This window comes from Lissotriton vulgaris, chromosome 5, assembly GCF_964263255.1.
Source record: "Lissotriton vulgaris chromosome 5, aLisVul1.2, whole genome shotgun sequence".
Taxonomy (NCBI): domain Eukaryota; kingdom Metazoa; phylum Chordata; class Amphibia; order Caudata; family Salamandridae; genus Lissotriton; species Lissotriton vulgaris.
Window position 1 is genome coordinate 1,940,380,179 of NC_141693.1, and position 16,851 is coordinate 1,940,397,029.

Consider the following 16,851-nt stretch of genomic DNA (forward strand, 5'->3'; position numbering starts at 1 on the left):
GACAGCGGGGTACATGCTGAAGCAGAACTTGGAGGCGTGTAGCAGCCCGACCCCACAACAAATGCAAGCATTTACTGTCCTAGAAGTGTTTTGGAAAAATGACCTGGGCAACCTCTAAGACTGATAGAAGAGAGGACAATGATTACTTGTACAGATTCGTTAGGGTGAGTGCGTATTACTAACCAGATGCCTTGTTCTAACTGCATGACTTGCTGTGGCAGGATGACTAGGGGGAATGTAATTGGGAACAGGGTCTTTATTTTCGAGGAGTGATCTGGTTCATTAGAATGAAACTTGAAGGGGAAACCTGCTTGATCTTTGTGGTAATGGCGGTGGCGCGTATGTGTGTAGCCTCAGGGGGGATCAGCCCGGGCCACCGACATTTTCAGAGTGGAGCGCACGTTTCCTGGCTATGTATAATATGGAAAAGGGTTTATATGAGTACAAGGAGATAAGGGCGCGGAAACGGGGTCATTTAATTTGGTGTCCTCCATCTCTGAATGGATGGAGACCCTGGAACAGGATTTTGGTGGGTAGTCTAAGAGGTTTCTATAGTTGGGAGGGGGCTCCATCCACGCTATAGGCTCTCCCCTTTTTTACTATGACTAAAGTACTATTAACCTGTGGTTGGAAAGGAGTTTTATGTATGGACTGTAGTATTATGTGCGATTTTTATAGATACATTTGGGTTTAACATGTATGTACTTTACTGAACTTAACGCATATCTTGGGCATATAGTATAGTTGGAAAAAATCTACATATTGCGTAAAAATGTTGAAGCTGATGTTTCCTGTGAGTTACATATGTGATACTGCTATATTGGTTAGGTACTGTATATATGTTTTAGTCCCTACTTTTTTTAGCTATTTATTCTGTTGCTACAAAATCTGGTTGATTCTCATTATGTATTGCTTCTCCTACCATAAGAATTTTTTATTTGTTTTAACCCCTTAAGTGCTGCTGACGGCCAACGGTCGTCAGCAGCGCTACCTCCCCAGTGCTGCGCACGACCATTGGACGTCCATTCAGCACTGGTTCCAATGGACAGCGCAGCACTGGGCAGGGATGTTTACACGCAGCTAAGGTGTTAAGGAAAGGGAATTAAACTTTTATAAAGAGACTTCCATGTCCTGGGGAAGATTATTGTTATTATTATGGTATAATTATCATGAAAAGATTGGTAATCAATGCAAAAGAAGACATGATGTCATACACATACATTAATCCATGCTAAAGTTTCAGTACAAGTAAATAAACATCAGACTGATATGATAACCAGAAATTAAAACATATTCTAGAGCATGTGTTAGAAAATGCAAGTAAAGGAACCATAGTAAAAAGGATACATCATCTCCATTTATCCTTCCATTTAGGCAAGGGCAGTTACCAAACAAGAAAAAACATTGTCAAAGATTATGCATCATATTGCCTATGTACTCAAAAAAATACAATCAGCAAAGCGGGCGACTGCGGGACACCAAATCACCCTTATGTGTGACTGGGAATGCAAAAAAGTGGAGGAAGGCCACTAATGAGGAAAACCAAAATGGCCATCCACATGACAGTGCTTGTACTGAGGATGGTTCAGTCACCTCTGTGTGCTTCGGCAGGGCATGAGGAGTCTCCAAAACAGTTAGTATACAGAGAGTCAACTTACGTTATGGGGGTCCAGTGGATCCATCAGGTGTGAGACGGAGTCACATTCTGTTGCTAAGGGGAAGAAGAAATGGAGAGATGTTACTGTGGGTCCAAGATACATATGCATGCCTGCCCTCAAAGTGCAAGTTTTAGGTACACATGCCAGCTTGCCCTTTTATTGGTCATAGTTATATGCTAGCCCACCTTCTTAGTAAGGGTCCTTGGTTTGCATGTCAATCTTGTCTTTTAGTACAGGTCCTGGGTATATATGCCAACCTGCCATGTTAGGTAAGTCCTTAGTATACCCTCTGGCTGTCCTTGTGTAGTTCTTGAATCTGAAGGCTAACCTGCCCTCTTGTGGAAGTCCCAAGTATTAATGAGGGTACGTGGTGTATATATGGTCTAGCGTAGACATGCTAATCTCCCTTTAAAGGACCACATATATCATTATTTCAAATAGCAATAACTTAATTGCAATTCTCTGTGAATCATAATTAGGTAATCCCTATTTGAATTTATGAAACTCAATGAGTTTTATTTAACGTTTCCTAACGGGTCGCAAATCGACCTACCTCATTAATATTAATGAAGCAGGTCGCAATTTGCGACCCATTAGGAATCGCCAAAATTGCAAGGATGGTGGCCTGCTGGTGTCAGCAGACCACCATGTCTATGTTTGCTCTCATTTAAATAAGCAATTTTTTTTTATGCAGCCCATTTTACTTAAAGGAAAACGGGATGCGTTTATAAAAGAAAACATTTAAGTTTTAACTTTTTTTTCAAGAACAGGCAGTGGTCCATGGGACCACTGTCTGCTCTTAAAAACTTTTTTACAAACATTCACAAAGGGGAAGGAGTCCCTTGTGGACCCCTTGCTGTTTGCGAATGGGTTACCACCTACATGAAGTAGGTGGTAAAATGAGAATGTTTTGCAACCGCATTTCAGCTAAACAGTCTTACATACCACTGCGGTTCAGTATTAAGAAGGGACGTCCTAAACACGCCTCTTCCTCATATTAAATCGGTATGTATTCGCAATTCTAAATTGGAATTTGGTAACATTTTACCAAATCATGAATAGGAATTCATACATACCAAAATGCATTTTGCCGGTCGCCAATGGCCGTGACCTGTAAAATGCATGATACTTGTTGCCCTTAGTGAGGTTCTTGGAGTATGAATACCAACCTGCTAACTTAGGGGCCCATTATGATGTCGGGCGGATTGCCCCCGCCAGGCTGGCGGTGGCAATCCGCCCGACATCCACTCTTGATTTCCCCCCGGCATATTAGTATGGCAGGGGGGACCGCGGCGGACGGAAAGACCGTCTGCCGCTTTTCTGCCCCGGTCGCCTTGCATGTCACAATGCTTAACATGCAGGATGCGCCACTGTGGCGGGCACATCCTAATATCCCCCACGGGACCCCCGCCCTTATGGCGGGCGGTCCTTATTACCACGAGGATGGCGGGCGGGAAAAGTCCACCCGCCATCCTAATGACCCCCTTAGTGTGGTACTAGGAATGAATTTAAAACTGGCCTCTTGAGCATAAACATGCACAAGTTCTTTTTGTAACACTGTTGATAATTGTACACATATTATATCCCTTTACTGAGAACCCAAGAATAAAAAGCCCATTTGGTAAAGAAACACATTTATAGAAATATAATCTGTACAAAAATAATAGCAAAGAAATCCCATTAGCAGTCACAAAATAGTATTAAGACGGTAAAAAAAACTATTTTCAAGAGAATATAATTGTGGAAACCATAATATAACCCTTGGAGGGATTATAGGCCCTCCTTTAGAAATGGTACAGCAGGTGAACCGAAATACATCAGCAGTTCACCCTCACTGCCAAACTTGGGGTTCAACCACCCCCCCCATTTAGGAAAACAGCAAGGTTTTTGCTGGCGGACCACTAGCTGGCTGTGCCTATTGAAACCCTTGATCTGATGGCCTGTCTCCACTGGGTTGCCATGTCCTAGTGGCTATCACCCCTAGTTATTAAGAGTGTGTTGACTGTCACTAGATTACCCTAACTGGCATTTCATTGAGGCTAAAGTACAGCTGCTGCCGGGAGGCTCCACGATCAGCTTTCAGAACCACACCAGGCAGGCGGGATCCCTAAATAGACAGGCGGTCTTCCATCATGAGAACAGAGACAACAGCTTTCACTGACCTGTCAGCCTCTTGGGCTGCCTCACCTTACTGCAACTGAAAGCCATAGTTTTAAATTTTAAACAGATATGGACACAAGGGTAGGGGAAAGCAGGTATAAGGAAGGGTTCAGAGGAATGAAGGTTCCCCCTAAAAAAGAAAAGAATAACGGAAGAGTATGGGCTATGGAGGAACAAATGTGTGCTTAAGAGATTGAGGGGGATGAAAAAGTAAGGAGGGAGGAAAAGATGTAAGAATGAATGTGCAAGGAGAAAAACAGTGGAAAGAGGGAAAGATGGCGTTTTAAGAACTATACAAAAAAAATTAAACATCACACAATAACAGGACCTTAGAGTGGCAGGTGCAGCAAACTTTGTAGGAAAACAGAGAGGCCAATTAAACCTTTAACAAATCATATAAAAGACAATCTCCACCCCCAAAAAAATTACTTTTTCTATTTACTAAATCCAAGTTTGTGACTCTAACATAGTACCCAATGGCAGAAAAGGTTTTGAAACCTATAACAAATCCCTCATTGGTTCCACATGGTAGCCTCACTTCTTTACAATTACTCTGAGCAACACACTTATCTTACTGGTCCCGGTGACCCCCCCTGGCATACGGGGTCACAGTATTCTCATTGAGCAGGTGCTCTGGGTCTATCGGGTCAGCAAAGTCCTCAGCGGTATCCCCTCTAACATATGTGGTTGTAGGTCACTCCGGCACAATGACTACGGCCAACACAACTTCTAGGAGTTGCCCCCTCTGGCATACAAGGTCACCGGCCCTCACTGTGCATGGGCTCTGACCCAGCTGGCACAGCGAAACACACGGTTCACTCTACAGCATCTCTCCTCTGGCATGCAAGGGTCGCTGACTTCATCTGGCACATAAGCAACAACCCTATTGGTGTTGCAGTCATCTCTTCACTCCTCGCAAACTGAGTCCACTCAACTGTAGTCCCACTGGATCTTCCTCCCTCCAACACGATCCTTTTCCTCACAGGGAAAACTGGTCTTGGCAAACTTGCAGCTGCTGGTGCTCCAGGGTAGGATCTTAGAATGTGTGGGTAAAGTCCACTTACACAGCAGAGGGACTAGCAGGGGACAGAAAGAACATAAGTTACTTACCTGTAAACTGTGGTTCTCCAGTATTGGTGTCTTTCATAGATTCACATGCTTGAATATTCCCGTCCTCGAAGTGGGAGTCCCACGGTACATAAAATAGCAGTAATATATGTATATATAAATAAAAAATTACCATAATTATGTATACATATACATACATAAAATACAGTAAAGTATCCAAAAAACTCACAAGTACCATAGAACAGAATAGGCCCATAGAAAGCCTAAGGGAGAAACTCAACTTAGTAACATATTAATGTCATTATGTTTTGGTCCACATTCCAGCCAATCAGGCTGTAGTTCCCTCTAGAACCTTCTCCTCAGAAGTCCAAGTCCTCAGATTTTCGTAGCACCAAGTAATCAAAAGTGCCTGAGAAGAAGAGAGCCTCTGAGGGGAGGAAGGGAGGGTCGCATGTGAATCTATGAAAGACACCAATACTGGAGAACCACAGTTTACAGGTAAGTAACTTATGTTCTTCTCCAGTATTAGGGGTGCCTTTCATAGTTTCACATGCTTGAATAAGAGTAGAAAGCAGTAAATCATCATATAAGTCATAAAGGTAACAGTAAACTTCAAGCATACAAGAACATATCATAAATATGTAATATATCAATATTCAAGAGAAATAACCTTTATGACTGGAGGCGGGTAGCAACAGAGGCTCACCTTTAATGGAAAAGATTCCGCAGCACCGCTTGTCCCACTGCTGCATCTGCGGCGTCTGTTGATTGCAGACAGTAGTGCTTCGTAAAAGTATGGCTGCTCGACCACGTAGCAGCTCTGCAAATGTGCCGCAGAGGTACCCCCGCAAAGAGGGCAGTAGAAGCTGACACAGCTCTAGTTGAATGAGCACGTACTGGAGCCGGAAGAGGCTTGCCCGCCCGTTGATGACAAAAAGTAATGGTAGAAGAAATCCACCTAGTAATAGTCTGTTTGGTAACAGGTTGTCCTTTGCAGATCGGGCCATAGGCCACGAATAATTGATCCGATTTCCTGACGGATGCAGTGCGCTGAATGTAAAACTTGAGACAACGTTTCAAATCCAAGGAATGTAATGAACGTTCCGCAGGGGTTTGTGGATCAGGAAAGAAAGTCTTTAAAATGACTGGTTCATTGAGATGGAAATCACTAGGGACTTTCGGAATAAATGTAGGATTAGTACGTAGCGTAACAGCCTCCTTGGAGAACTGGAGAAAAGGAGGCTGACTTGTGAATGCCTGAATGTCACTGACACGCCTAGATGACGTCAAGGCGAGCAATAGAGCAACTTTCCACGTGAGGAATTTTAAGCTTGCTCAGTGGATGGGCTCGAAAGGAGGTAGGAGGAGCTGAGACAAAACCAGATTTAGGCGCCAAGCAGGTGGAGGACGACGAATGGGTGGAAACATACGGAAGAGGCCTTTGAAAAACTGTTGGATGATTCTAGATGAATACAGCGAGGTGGAACCATCATGACGGAAGCGGGAAAGTGCTGCCAAAAACACCTTAAGAGTGGAGTGGGAAAGTCCTGACTTTGCAAGGCATAGGAAAAAAGGCAGGATCTGTTCTGGTTTGGATGTCATTGGATCCAAGGTTTTGGTGTGGCACCAGACACAGAAACGCTTCCACTTCAACTGATAGGTTTTAATGGTGGAAGGAGCGCGAGCGTGCGCTAACACTTCTCTGCAATCTACGTCGATGGCTAGACGAGCAAATTCATTGTTTTCAAGTTCCAGGCATGGAGCTGGAGGTACGCCGGATCTGGGTGGCAAATCTGCCCTTGCTGCATCGTGAGGAGGTGAGGCAGAGGATGAAGCGATATTGGCTCGTTCTGGGAAAACAAGAGCAGGTCCGAGAACCATGGGCGTCGCGGCCACTTGGGTGCGATCAGGATGACATGACAGGGTTGAAGTCTCATCCTGTGCAACAGGCGCGGAATCAGAGGAAGCAGAGGGAAAGCGTAGATGAATTCGTTCAACCAGCTGATCGAAAATGCATTTCCGCTCGACTGTCTGTGGGGATGAAGACTTGCAAAGTGTTGGCATTTCCTGTTGGTGGCAGTCGCAAAGAGATCCATCTGCGGCTGGCCCCACTGACGGAAAATGAACTTGAGAGTTGGTTGGTTGAGTTCCCACTCGTGATTGTCCTAGAGAGACCTGCTGAGTGGATCCGACAGAGCATTGGAAACACCCGGCACATGGATGGCTGTAAGATGAATTTGATGACGAATCGCCCATTTCCATATCTCCTGTGCTTGTTGGGAAAGCAGAAGGGACCTTGTGCCGCCCTGTTTGTTTAGGTAATGCATGCTGGTGGTGTTGTCTGTCCTCACCAGCAGAGATTGGCCTTGTACTATCCGTTGAAAAGAATTCAGGGCAAGGAAGATCGCAAGAAGCTCTAGGTGGTTTATATGCCAAGTGCGTTGGATTGCAGTCCACTTTCCTTTTACTGACAGTCCTTCGAGATGCGCTTCCCAGCCCTCCAGAGACGCATCAGTTGAAAGCGTCAGAGTCGGAGTAGCGTTTTGAAAAGACCGACCCATGGATATGTTCGGAGGGCGAGCCCACCACTCCAGTGCCACCTGAATGCGGGGCGTGAGAAGGATCCTGTCGTTGAATGATCCTGAGATCTGTTTCCACTGCTTGTCTAATTCCTCTTGCACGACTCTCATATGCAGCCTGCAGTGGGGGATCAACTGTATGGCCGAGGAAGCCATGCCTAGGAATGATTTCAACATCCAGACTGAAACGTACAGTTTTGACTGCAGGAATCGTACCATCTTGAGCATGCGGTCTTGTCTCTCCTGGGAGACAAAAACCTTTGCCAGCTGAGAATCTAGTGAGGCTCCTAGAAAATCTTGCCGCTGTGACGGGCGAAAGTGTGACTTCTGGCAATTGATGGAAAGGCCCAAGTTTCAAAAAAGGGAGATGCAAGACTGAGTGTGCTGGATTTCCAGTTGGAGGTTCGGAGCCTTTATAAGACAATCGTCCAGGTATGGATAAAATTGGATGCCTTGTAGGTGCAGAAAATCAGCTACCGGGGCCATGATCTTGGTAAAGACCATCGGTGCTGAACGGTGGCCGAACGGCAGGACTCTGAATTGGAAGTGTAGGTGTCCGACTGTAAAACAAAGATACTTTCTGTGCCTGGGGTGAATCGGCACATGAAAGTATGCGTCCTGGAGGTCGATCGTGGAGAAGAACTCTCCGAGATTGAGGTAATTTAAAATCTGGAGCAAGGTCAACATTTCAAATGTTTTTGACGTGATGAATTTGTTCAGGGCCCTTAGATCCAAAATGGGGCGCCATTCCCCGACTTTTTCTTGACTAGATAAAAGCGGGAGTAAAACCCCTTGCCCTGCTGGCCTTGTGGTACGACCTCGATAGCACCTTTTCTGATCATTAATTTGACTTGAGCCAATAGTTCTTTGAAATGGGGAGAAGGCAGGGCAGTAGGAGGGCGATTGGGAGGAAATTTTGTTAACTCCAATGTATGTCCTTTTGAAATCACATCTAGGACCCATTGATCGGAAGTAATGTTGGACCAATTCAAGATGTAATTTGAGATTCGACCTCCAATTCTTACAGTCGGTGGAAAATTGACGCTGGGACTGTCACTGTTTCTTTGTATTTGAACCACCTCTGTAAGTGGTTTTTCTCTGGTATGGTCTGGAGGAGGTCTGTCGATTCTGGGACTGGTAAGTTTGTCTTTGCCGGTTGTCATTGTAGGAGCGATATTGGTTTGATCCACGAAAAGTGGAAGAGTTGCCACCTCTACCACGTGCTCCTCGAAAGGGCCGTTTTTCTATATTCGAGAGATCCTAATGCCTTGGCTGTATCTGTATCTTTTTTGATCGATTCGAGGACCTCATCAACATGTTTGCCGAAGAGCGATTCATCATCATAAGGTAGATCGAGGACTTTAACTTGAACTTCAGGGCGAAATGCTGTTGATTTTAACCAGCCTTGATGCCTCAAAACATCAGCTCCCTCCAACTGTCTAAACCCCGTAGAGGAGATATCAATGGCGCAGTCAATGATCTCTGAGGAGATCTTTTCACCCTCCTGAATGATGGCTTGTGCTTCTGCGCGGATGGCATCCAGACATTTTGGGAGCAATGCTGCAATCTCGGACCACATTTGGCGGTCATACCGCCCAAGAATAGCCAAGGAATTAGCTGCCCTGACAGTGGTGGCTGCCATGGTGGTAAACTTTTTTCCTATGGAATCCAGCTTTCGGCCTTCCTGATCTGGAGGAGAAGTGAGGGGTGTGGAAGGATTGCGAGACCTTTGTTGGGCTGCTTGAGTAATGACGGAATCCGCCTTAGGTTGTGACACTAAGCATGTCGGAGAATCTGCTGGCGCCTTATATTTTTTATCGAGTCTTGGCAAGACAGCCGGGATCGAATTCGGTCGCTCCATCAATTTGAGACCTTCATTCCAAATGTGGTCGAATATTGGAATAGTGTGAGCTTGCCTTTGAGGTAGGTCTTTAAAATCATAAAGAAAACAGTCGGTCTGTTGGACGTCTAGAGTGAGATGAAATCTCTTAGCAGCGCGGACCATCAAGTAGTGGAAGCTGCCAATGTCCACAGGAGGCAAAGCTAATGGTGACACTGGTGGGGTTGAAGGTGTGTGAGCCCTGTAATCATCCCACTCTTGAAGGCCATTGTCATCATCATCATTTGGATCCGTCTTGTGAGGGTCTGGATCCTCATTGTCCGTATCATGCTGGGTATGCACCGGTGACCTTGACGGAACTGGTGCAGAGGCTTGTGGTTGCGGAGGAGGTTGCGGCACTGGAGAAACAGGCGGTGGAAATCTGCGGTTATAATCGTCTAGCATGTGCTGCAGATTCATTACCAAAGACAGTGGTATCTGTGTCGTTTGTTCTGACATAGGTGCTTCTGACCTATCTACAGGAAATAGATCTGTCCCATCTTCGATGTTCTCTTCCTCCTCCTCATCATAATCCTGGCACTTGATGTGTAGCTCGGATGGACTCGTCGCTTGTCCAAAGGCATTATCCAGCTCTGAATCATCATTGGAGTCCTCCTCCACAGACTGAAATAATTTGTCAGGAAGAGTAGAACCACTCTTTATAGGACTCAATTCATTACCAAAGACAGTGGTATCTGTGTCGTTTGTTCTGACATAGGTGCTTCTGACCTATCTACAGGAAATAGATCTGTCCCATCTTCGATGTTCTCTTCCTCCTCCTCATCATAATCCTGGCACTTGATGTGTAGCTCGGATGGACTAGTCGCTTGTCCAAAGGCATTATCCAGCTCTGAATAATCATTGGAGTCCTCCTCCACAGACTGAAATAATTTGTCAGGAAGAGTAGAACCACTCTTTATAGGAATCAATTGTATTAGAGGTACTCGTTTCAGCGTGGAAGCAGTGACCACTGTGAAGGTGGTAGCCGTGGCAAAAGAATGTTGCAGCGTCGACGAGCCCGTCGACATGGTTGTGGAAGAGTCAAAAGCCGGTTGAGGCGTCTGCACTGTGTCCACAGGCAAAGAATCCGTTGACGGATGTGATTTAGTCTTCATCGACGAAGATTTTTTCATCGTCGACGAAGGAATAGACTTGCTCGTCGACGAAGATGGTCCCGTCGACGAAGGGTGGACCGTCGACGAGGTGGCAACCGTCAACGAAGTCGTCGTCGACGGTAAAGCAGTCGTCGACGAAGTAGTCGTCGACGAGGCAGGTCCTGTCGATGGGCCACGGCCCGTCGACGATGCTGTAATCTTGGTCGACGACGAGGAGTGCGTCGACGAATGGCGCGTTGACGGTTGTTTCTTCGTCGACGAGGTGAATTTGATAGCCGTCGACGAGATCTTTAAGACAGAGGTAATGGACCTCACCTCGTGGGATGTCGTCGTTGACGTAGTTCTCGAAGATATTGAACATGTCGTCATCGACGTGAAAACAGCATCCACGGATTTCGTCGTCGTCGATGTCGTCAACGGACGCGTCAACGAGCCCGTCGACGAGCCAGTGCCCGTTTTTGAGGAAGAAGGCATGGCTTAGGACAATGACGCCAGAGAGCCAGGTCTCGTAGGCGCAATTGGAGGTAAATCCTGTGGGGAGACAACTTTAGAGATTTCAACAAGTCTCTTTTTCTTAAGAAAAGGAGAAGGCATCTCTGACTCCGACCCACGCTTTTGAGAGGTCTTTGACTGGAAAGAAGAGACACTCTCATCCTCCGAGACCACAGTGTCCGTTGTCTTCAACTTCTGAAGCCACAGAAGGAGACCTCTCTGTCCCTTAAAGTTTTAGGTGGAAAAGTACGGCAGTACTTACAGGTCTTCACTTCATGGTCCGGGTAGAGGCAGTAAATACATTTACTGTGTGGATCTTCATGAAAGAGACGCAATTTTCCACAGGATGGACAAGGTCTGAACAAAGATTTCCTTGAAGAAGACATTTGAGAAGAAAAAACAGCTAAGTAAGATGAAAAACTGAGCCGAGCTCAGGGAGTCTCCCTTCACACGACGTGCGGTAGAAAATCTAAATGTGAGGACTTGGGCTTCTGAGGAGAAGGTTCTAGAGGAAACTACAGCCTGATTGGCTGGAATGTGGACCAAAACATAATGACACTGATATGTTACTAAGTTGAGTTTCTCCCTTAGGCTTTCTATGGGCCTATTCTGTTCTATGGTACTTTTGAGTTTTTTGGATACTTTACTGTATTTTATGTATGTATATGTATATATAATTATGGTACTTTTTTATTTATATATGCATATATTACTGCTATTTTATGTACCGTGGGACTCCCACTTCGACGACGGGGAATATTCAAGCATGTGAATCTATGAAAGACACTCCTAATACTGGAGAATAAAGGTGTCTGTAAATGTGGAAATGTCTTCTCTAGGTTCTCTGGATTTGCTGCTAATTAATTTTCATTACAATATTTTTGACCAAAGGACCACTAACGTGGTTGATGAGCTTGATGATTTTTTTATTGGTTTTATATGATTGGTCTCTGCTTTAAAAATGAAGCACCTGGTACAGATTCTATGGATCAAGTTCAGTGCACAGCCAGGTTGTGGCCTGACCAATGCCAAAGGAGAATATGTTTCCCACTTTAGGTATAGCCCCTAAGGTAATGCCCTAAATGGGATTCTATGTCAGGACAGGAGGCGAGGATTATGCATTTTCTTTCTTCACTTTATTATACAGCAGCCATTTTAAAGTCAAACAAATCAACATTCCCATAAACTTTAGGGAATAAACAGTCAAGACAGTAGAGCATCCATAGCTAGAGTGTCCCTTCCTCTGAGCCAATCAGGGATATCCTTAGTGCTTATAGCCCTCTGTCTCTGTCCATGCTTCCTCTTTCTTCGCTGCTTGGAGCCAAGATAAGTCATGCTTTGAATTTCTTGTTCTTTGCTAAGAGTGTAGCATTGCATAATTATGTATATTTCTTGACATGAATGCTTATTTGTATTGGTAGCGCTACTATATTGTTATTTTCCGAGTCATTCTCGCTGTTTAGCTTGTTTAGATCGCTATCGACCATTTCCCTCATGGCGCAGCGGTGATTGTTGAGATGTGCGCGGCCCTCGTCAATTTGTCTTCTTTGGCAGTTCGCCTTTCTTTATTGTTGTGCTGTCAGGTCGCGGGCCGCCGCTACTCGGCGACTCGCAACCGGCCGTGGGAGCATCTCGGTTCCCTAGCGGCCGCTCTGTTGGTGCTGGCGTGCGGTGGCCGCGGACCACTGCTAGAGGGTGTCTGAGGGCGTTCCTGACGTGGCGAGCGTTCCTGGGATTACGCACATTCCTGAGCGCGTCGGAACCCAGAGAAGCTTCTCCGCGAGCACCTGGTCCCTGTGCCTGCCCTTACGCCCCTGACCCGGGTCTGTACTATTGCTATTTGGCATCCGCTTTTCTTCCTGACAACCCCTCTTATTGAACGCCCGTTTTTAGGGTCTGTAACTGCCATTAGGAAGTTGATGACAGTCCTTGTGACTGATGGAGTTCTGTTGCTCATTAGGCCTATAACGCTCTTGCTTTAGTGAGTCAGTAATGTAGACAGTGTCTGCGGGGACCTGTGTGGGCAGGCTGCCCTAGTATATTTTTGGCACCAGGGCTGTTGGGGTCCCGGGCTCCGCCCTTATTATTGTGAGCGATGCCCGCCTATACCATCGGCTGACACTCAGCCCTGTTTAATTGGAGGCACACCACCTCCGCGTTTCTCTTACATGGTACACATACCTACCTCCTACTTACCTCATCCATGGAGGAACTTCAAGATGACGTCTTCCAAGACGATCAATGGGAGGAAGATCCGCTTGCCACGGGACGACAATTTCTACGACGCAGTAGATGTGTCCAGTAGACGTGTCCATCCACATGGTAATGGAGCATGCCATAACTCCCCTAGAGGAAAGGCTGATCCGAAAAATGTCCAAATGTGGACTTCAATCACGGGGGATGCTTGGGTCCTTCAGACAATAAAAGGTTTTCACATAGTTTCTGGGGTCACCCTACCAGAGCCCTCCCTCACGTCCCTTTTGTTTTTCCGAGGTAGGAGCAGGGTTGATCGATCAGGAGGTCCAATCGCTCCTGGACAAGGGAACGATCGTAGAAACTCTACCACATCCCAGAGGTTTCCTCAGCAACCTCTTTCTCGTCGACAAAGTGGACGGAGGTAGCGTCCAGTCATCAATTTACGCAAATTCAACGAGTGGCTGGTATACCGCCATTTAAAGATGGAGGGTATCCATCTGCTTCACGACATTCTGCGTCCTGGCGACTGGATGGCTCTTCTCAATCTCAAGGACGCATACCTGGCAATTCCCATCTTTGCCCCACACCGCCGGTTTCTTCAGTTTCCTTGGTAGAACAGGACCTACGAATTCACCATCCTTCCTTTCGGCCTGTCATCCGCCCCTTGGTGTTTTACCAAGGTTCTTCGCCCAGTAATCGAATGCTTACGAGCGCCAGGCATGAGGCGTATTGTCTATTTAAATGACATCCTGATAATGGCGCAAGACCCCGGAATCCTTGCTCGTCAGCTGCAGACCATGGTGGATCTCCTTCAGAATCTCTGGTTTATCAGAAACGAAACCATATCCTCTTTGACTCCGTGTCGAAGGGTGGTTCTCCTGGAATCCACCCTCAGCCTTCCCTCTTGCAAGATGACAAAGATCCAGCACGCGATTCGGAGGGCCCTGGTTCAGACTCAGATCTTTCTCCGCCAGGTGGCTCGAATTGTGGGCATTATTTCGGCCTCCATTCAGGCTATTTTTCCCGGCCCGCTCTACTACAGAGCACTACAATGCCTCAAGGCGGCACACCTGCACAGGGGCCGCCCTTATTCTCACAGGGTGTGCCTGCCACCGGAAGCCAGGGAAGAGTTACAGTGGTGGCTCTCCAACATTGAGGCTAAGGAATGGTTGGCCATTTTCGAAAGCACCACATGGGATGTGTGGTCTCCTTCGGAACAACAATTACACATCAACTGACTAGAACTTTTGGCAGGATCATTCGCGATCAAATGCTGGACCAAGGACTCCATCCACTCTTGCGTCCTCCTCAAGAGGGACAAGATATCGGCGGTCTGATATATCAACCATCTGGGAGGCACACACTCAAGGATCTTGTGGCGAATCTTTGGCAGTACTGCCTGGAACATCAAATCTCCGTCACAGCAGAGTATTTGCCCGGACTGGACAACCAGGTGGCAGATTTCCACTCACGTCATTTTCACGATCAGAGCCTCTGGCAATTGCATCCAGGAGTGTTGCGGATCTCTGGGGGTCCTTTTTAATAGACCTCTTTGCCTCCCACCTGGATCACCATCTTCCCCGATTTTTCAGCTGGAGGCCAGATCCTTTGGCGGAACAGACGGACACATTCCTTCAGAATTGGCAGGGGGAAGTGGGCTGTGCCTTTCCCCCGTTCACATGATAACTCCAGTCTCGGCCCAGGTGCGGCACCAGAGAGTAGAGATAGAGCTCATTTTGCCGATCTGGAGGTCTCAAGTAAGGTTTATGGTTTATGGTTCTACTGGAACTTCCTTGGGATTCTCCAATCCCACTCCCCCATCTTCCGAATCTTCTCCTCAGTCCGGACTGGTGTCCCCATCCATTTATCGAACAGGGCTCCCTGATGCTCATGGCTTGGTGGATTACAGGGGACAATGGGCGGTCCCAGGCCTTTCAGGAGCGGCTGAAAAGTTCATGTCCAAGGCCTGGGCGGACAGCACTGTCAAACACTACCGATCCACCTGGAGACGGAGGTGTCATTGGTGTCTGCGACGGAGTACCGATCCCATGGCAGCGGATGTACCCTCAATCTGGAATTTTCTGGCCTCCCTGGCAGAGGATGGATTGGCTTATAGGACCATTAATACCTTCCGTTTAGCAATCTCGGCGAGGCATTCCATGGTTGATGGTTCCCCAGTCGGAGAGCACCCTTTCGCTGCCCTCAGAGCCACGCTATTCCCAGCTATGGGATGTCAATTAGGTTCTGAATTTGTTCTTATTGTGGCAACCAAACAGATTCCTCTCTAGGAAGGAACTGGCTGCGAAGCTTGCCACGCTGTTATGTCTTATATATTGCAGACGTGTTTCAGATGTCAGAGCCCTGGATGTGTCTGGTAGGATTTTTTCTCCCACTGGAGTGACGGTCAATATCCGTTGACGCACCAAATGTGGAACAACGTTTATTTCTTACCCCGCTTTCCCGGATTCTCTGAAACTATGTGTGGTTTCCTGCCTCAAGGCGTACTAGGAAATGACTGAGGATTTCAGACCTCCAGGGCAGCGCCAATTGCTCATCGCTCTCAAAAAGCCCCATAAGGCTGTGTCCTCGCCCACAATTGCTTGTTGGGTTCGGTGAATAATGCAAGAAGCAGGCATCGATATGAATGCATTTGGGGCGCACTCTACCAGAGGGGCGATGGCCTCCAAAGAATTTACCCTGGGAGCTCGTCTAGAAGACATTCTGAATGCTGCAGACTGGTCTTCAGACTCCACCTTTAAGCGGTTTTACTTCAAACCGGTGGTTGATATGGCTCATTTGGTGGTGAGCAAGCTTTAAATGTGCATAATTCTCGCCTCCGGTCCTGACATAGAATGAAAAATTTCCTAACTAATATAACAGAAAGTTTCGACTCTATTAAGGACTCTGAGGCGAGGATTATCCCACCCAGGGTACACATTTGTTTGTCTACCTTCCCTCCCTCGTATTGGAGTAAGTAACTTCTACCTTTATTTGATATACTGTATATTGGTCAGCATGTGGATGTTTGACATGTTCTCTCCTCAGGGTTGATCCTTAAATATTTCTGTTGCTTACGCTTTATCTTGCTCTTTGCAGGCGATTCGAATAAACATGAATCCTGATGTGGATTTACTAGCTGACTGAGCGACAAAAGAGGAAGCATGAACCAAGACAGAGGGCTATCAGCACCAAGGGGATCCCTCATTGGCTCAGATGAAGGGACACTCTAGCTATGGATGCTCTGCTGTCTTGACTGTTTATTTCCTATGGTTTATGGGAATGTTGATTTGTTTGACTTTGAAATGGCTGCTGGATAATAAAGTGAAGAAGGAAAAATGCATATTCCTCGCCTCCGAGTCCTTATTAGAATTGAAACTTTCCGTTACATCAGATAGGAAATTTTTCATTCTTACTAAAAATCAGATGCAGTTTATTACTGACACAAACCTTACACCCAATCCATTACCCCCAATAGTTATGGTAATTGAAACTGTAGGATTATTGATTTTGTTCTGATTTCAGAACACTTGGCGGCATTAATCTCTGATTCTAATGTAAATATTAATTGTGTGAGTGACCACAACTCATTATCTTTGGGACCTAATCTGAATATGGGGTAGAATGTCATTTCTACTGGATTACGGAATATAAACTATTCAGAGAATACGGACATAAAAGGAAAATGGGGCAAAATCAATCTGGAT

At 46.3% G+C, this 16,851-nt stretch overlaps 1 protein-coding gene across 1 annotated transcript in view; it reads right to left on the reverse strand.

The window, feature by feature from the left end:
* The window catches only part of LOC147717812 (uncharacterized), a 363,057-nt gene that overhangs the window by 243,155 nt on the left and 103,051 nt on the right, over nucleotides 1–16,851 (reverse strand). Inside the window, exon 6 of the mRNA XM_086924599.1 lies at nucleotides 1,659–1,711. Coding sequence (XP_086780725.1) covers nucleotides 1,659–1,711 — 53 coding nt within the window. The remainder of the gene's footprint in view (nucleotides 1–1,658; nucleotides 1,712–16,851) is intronic.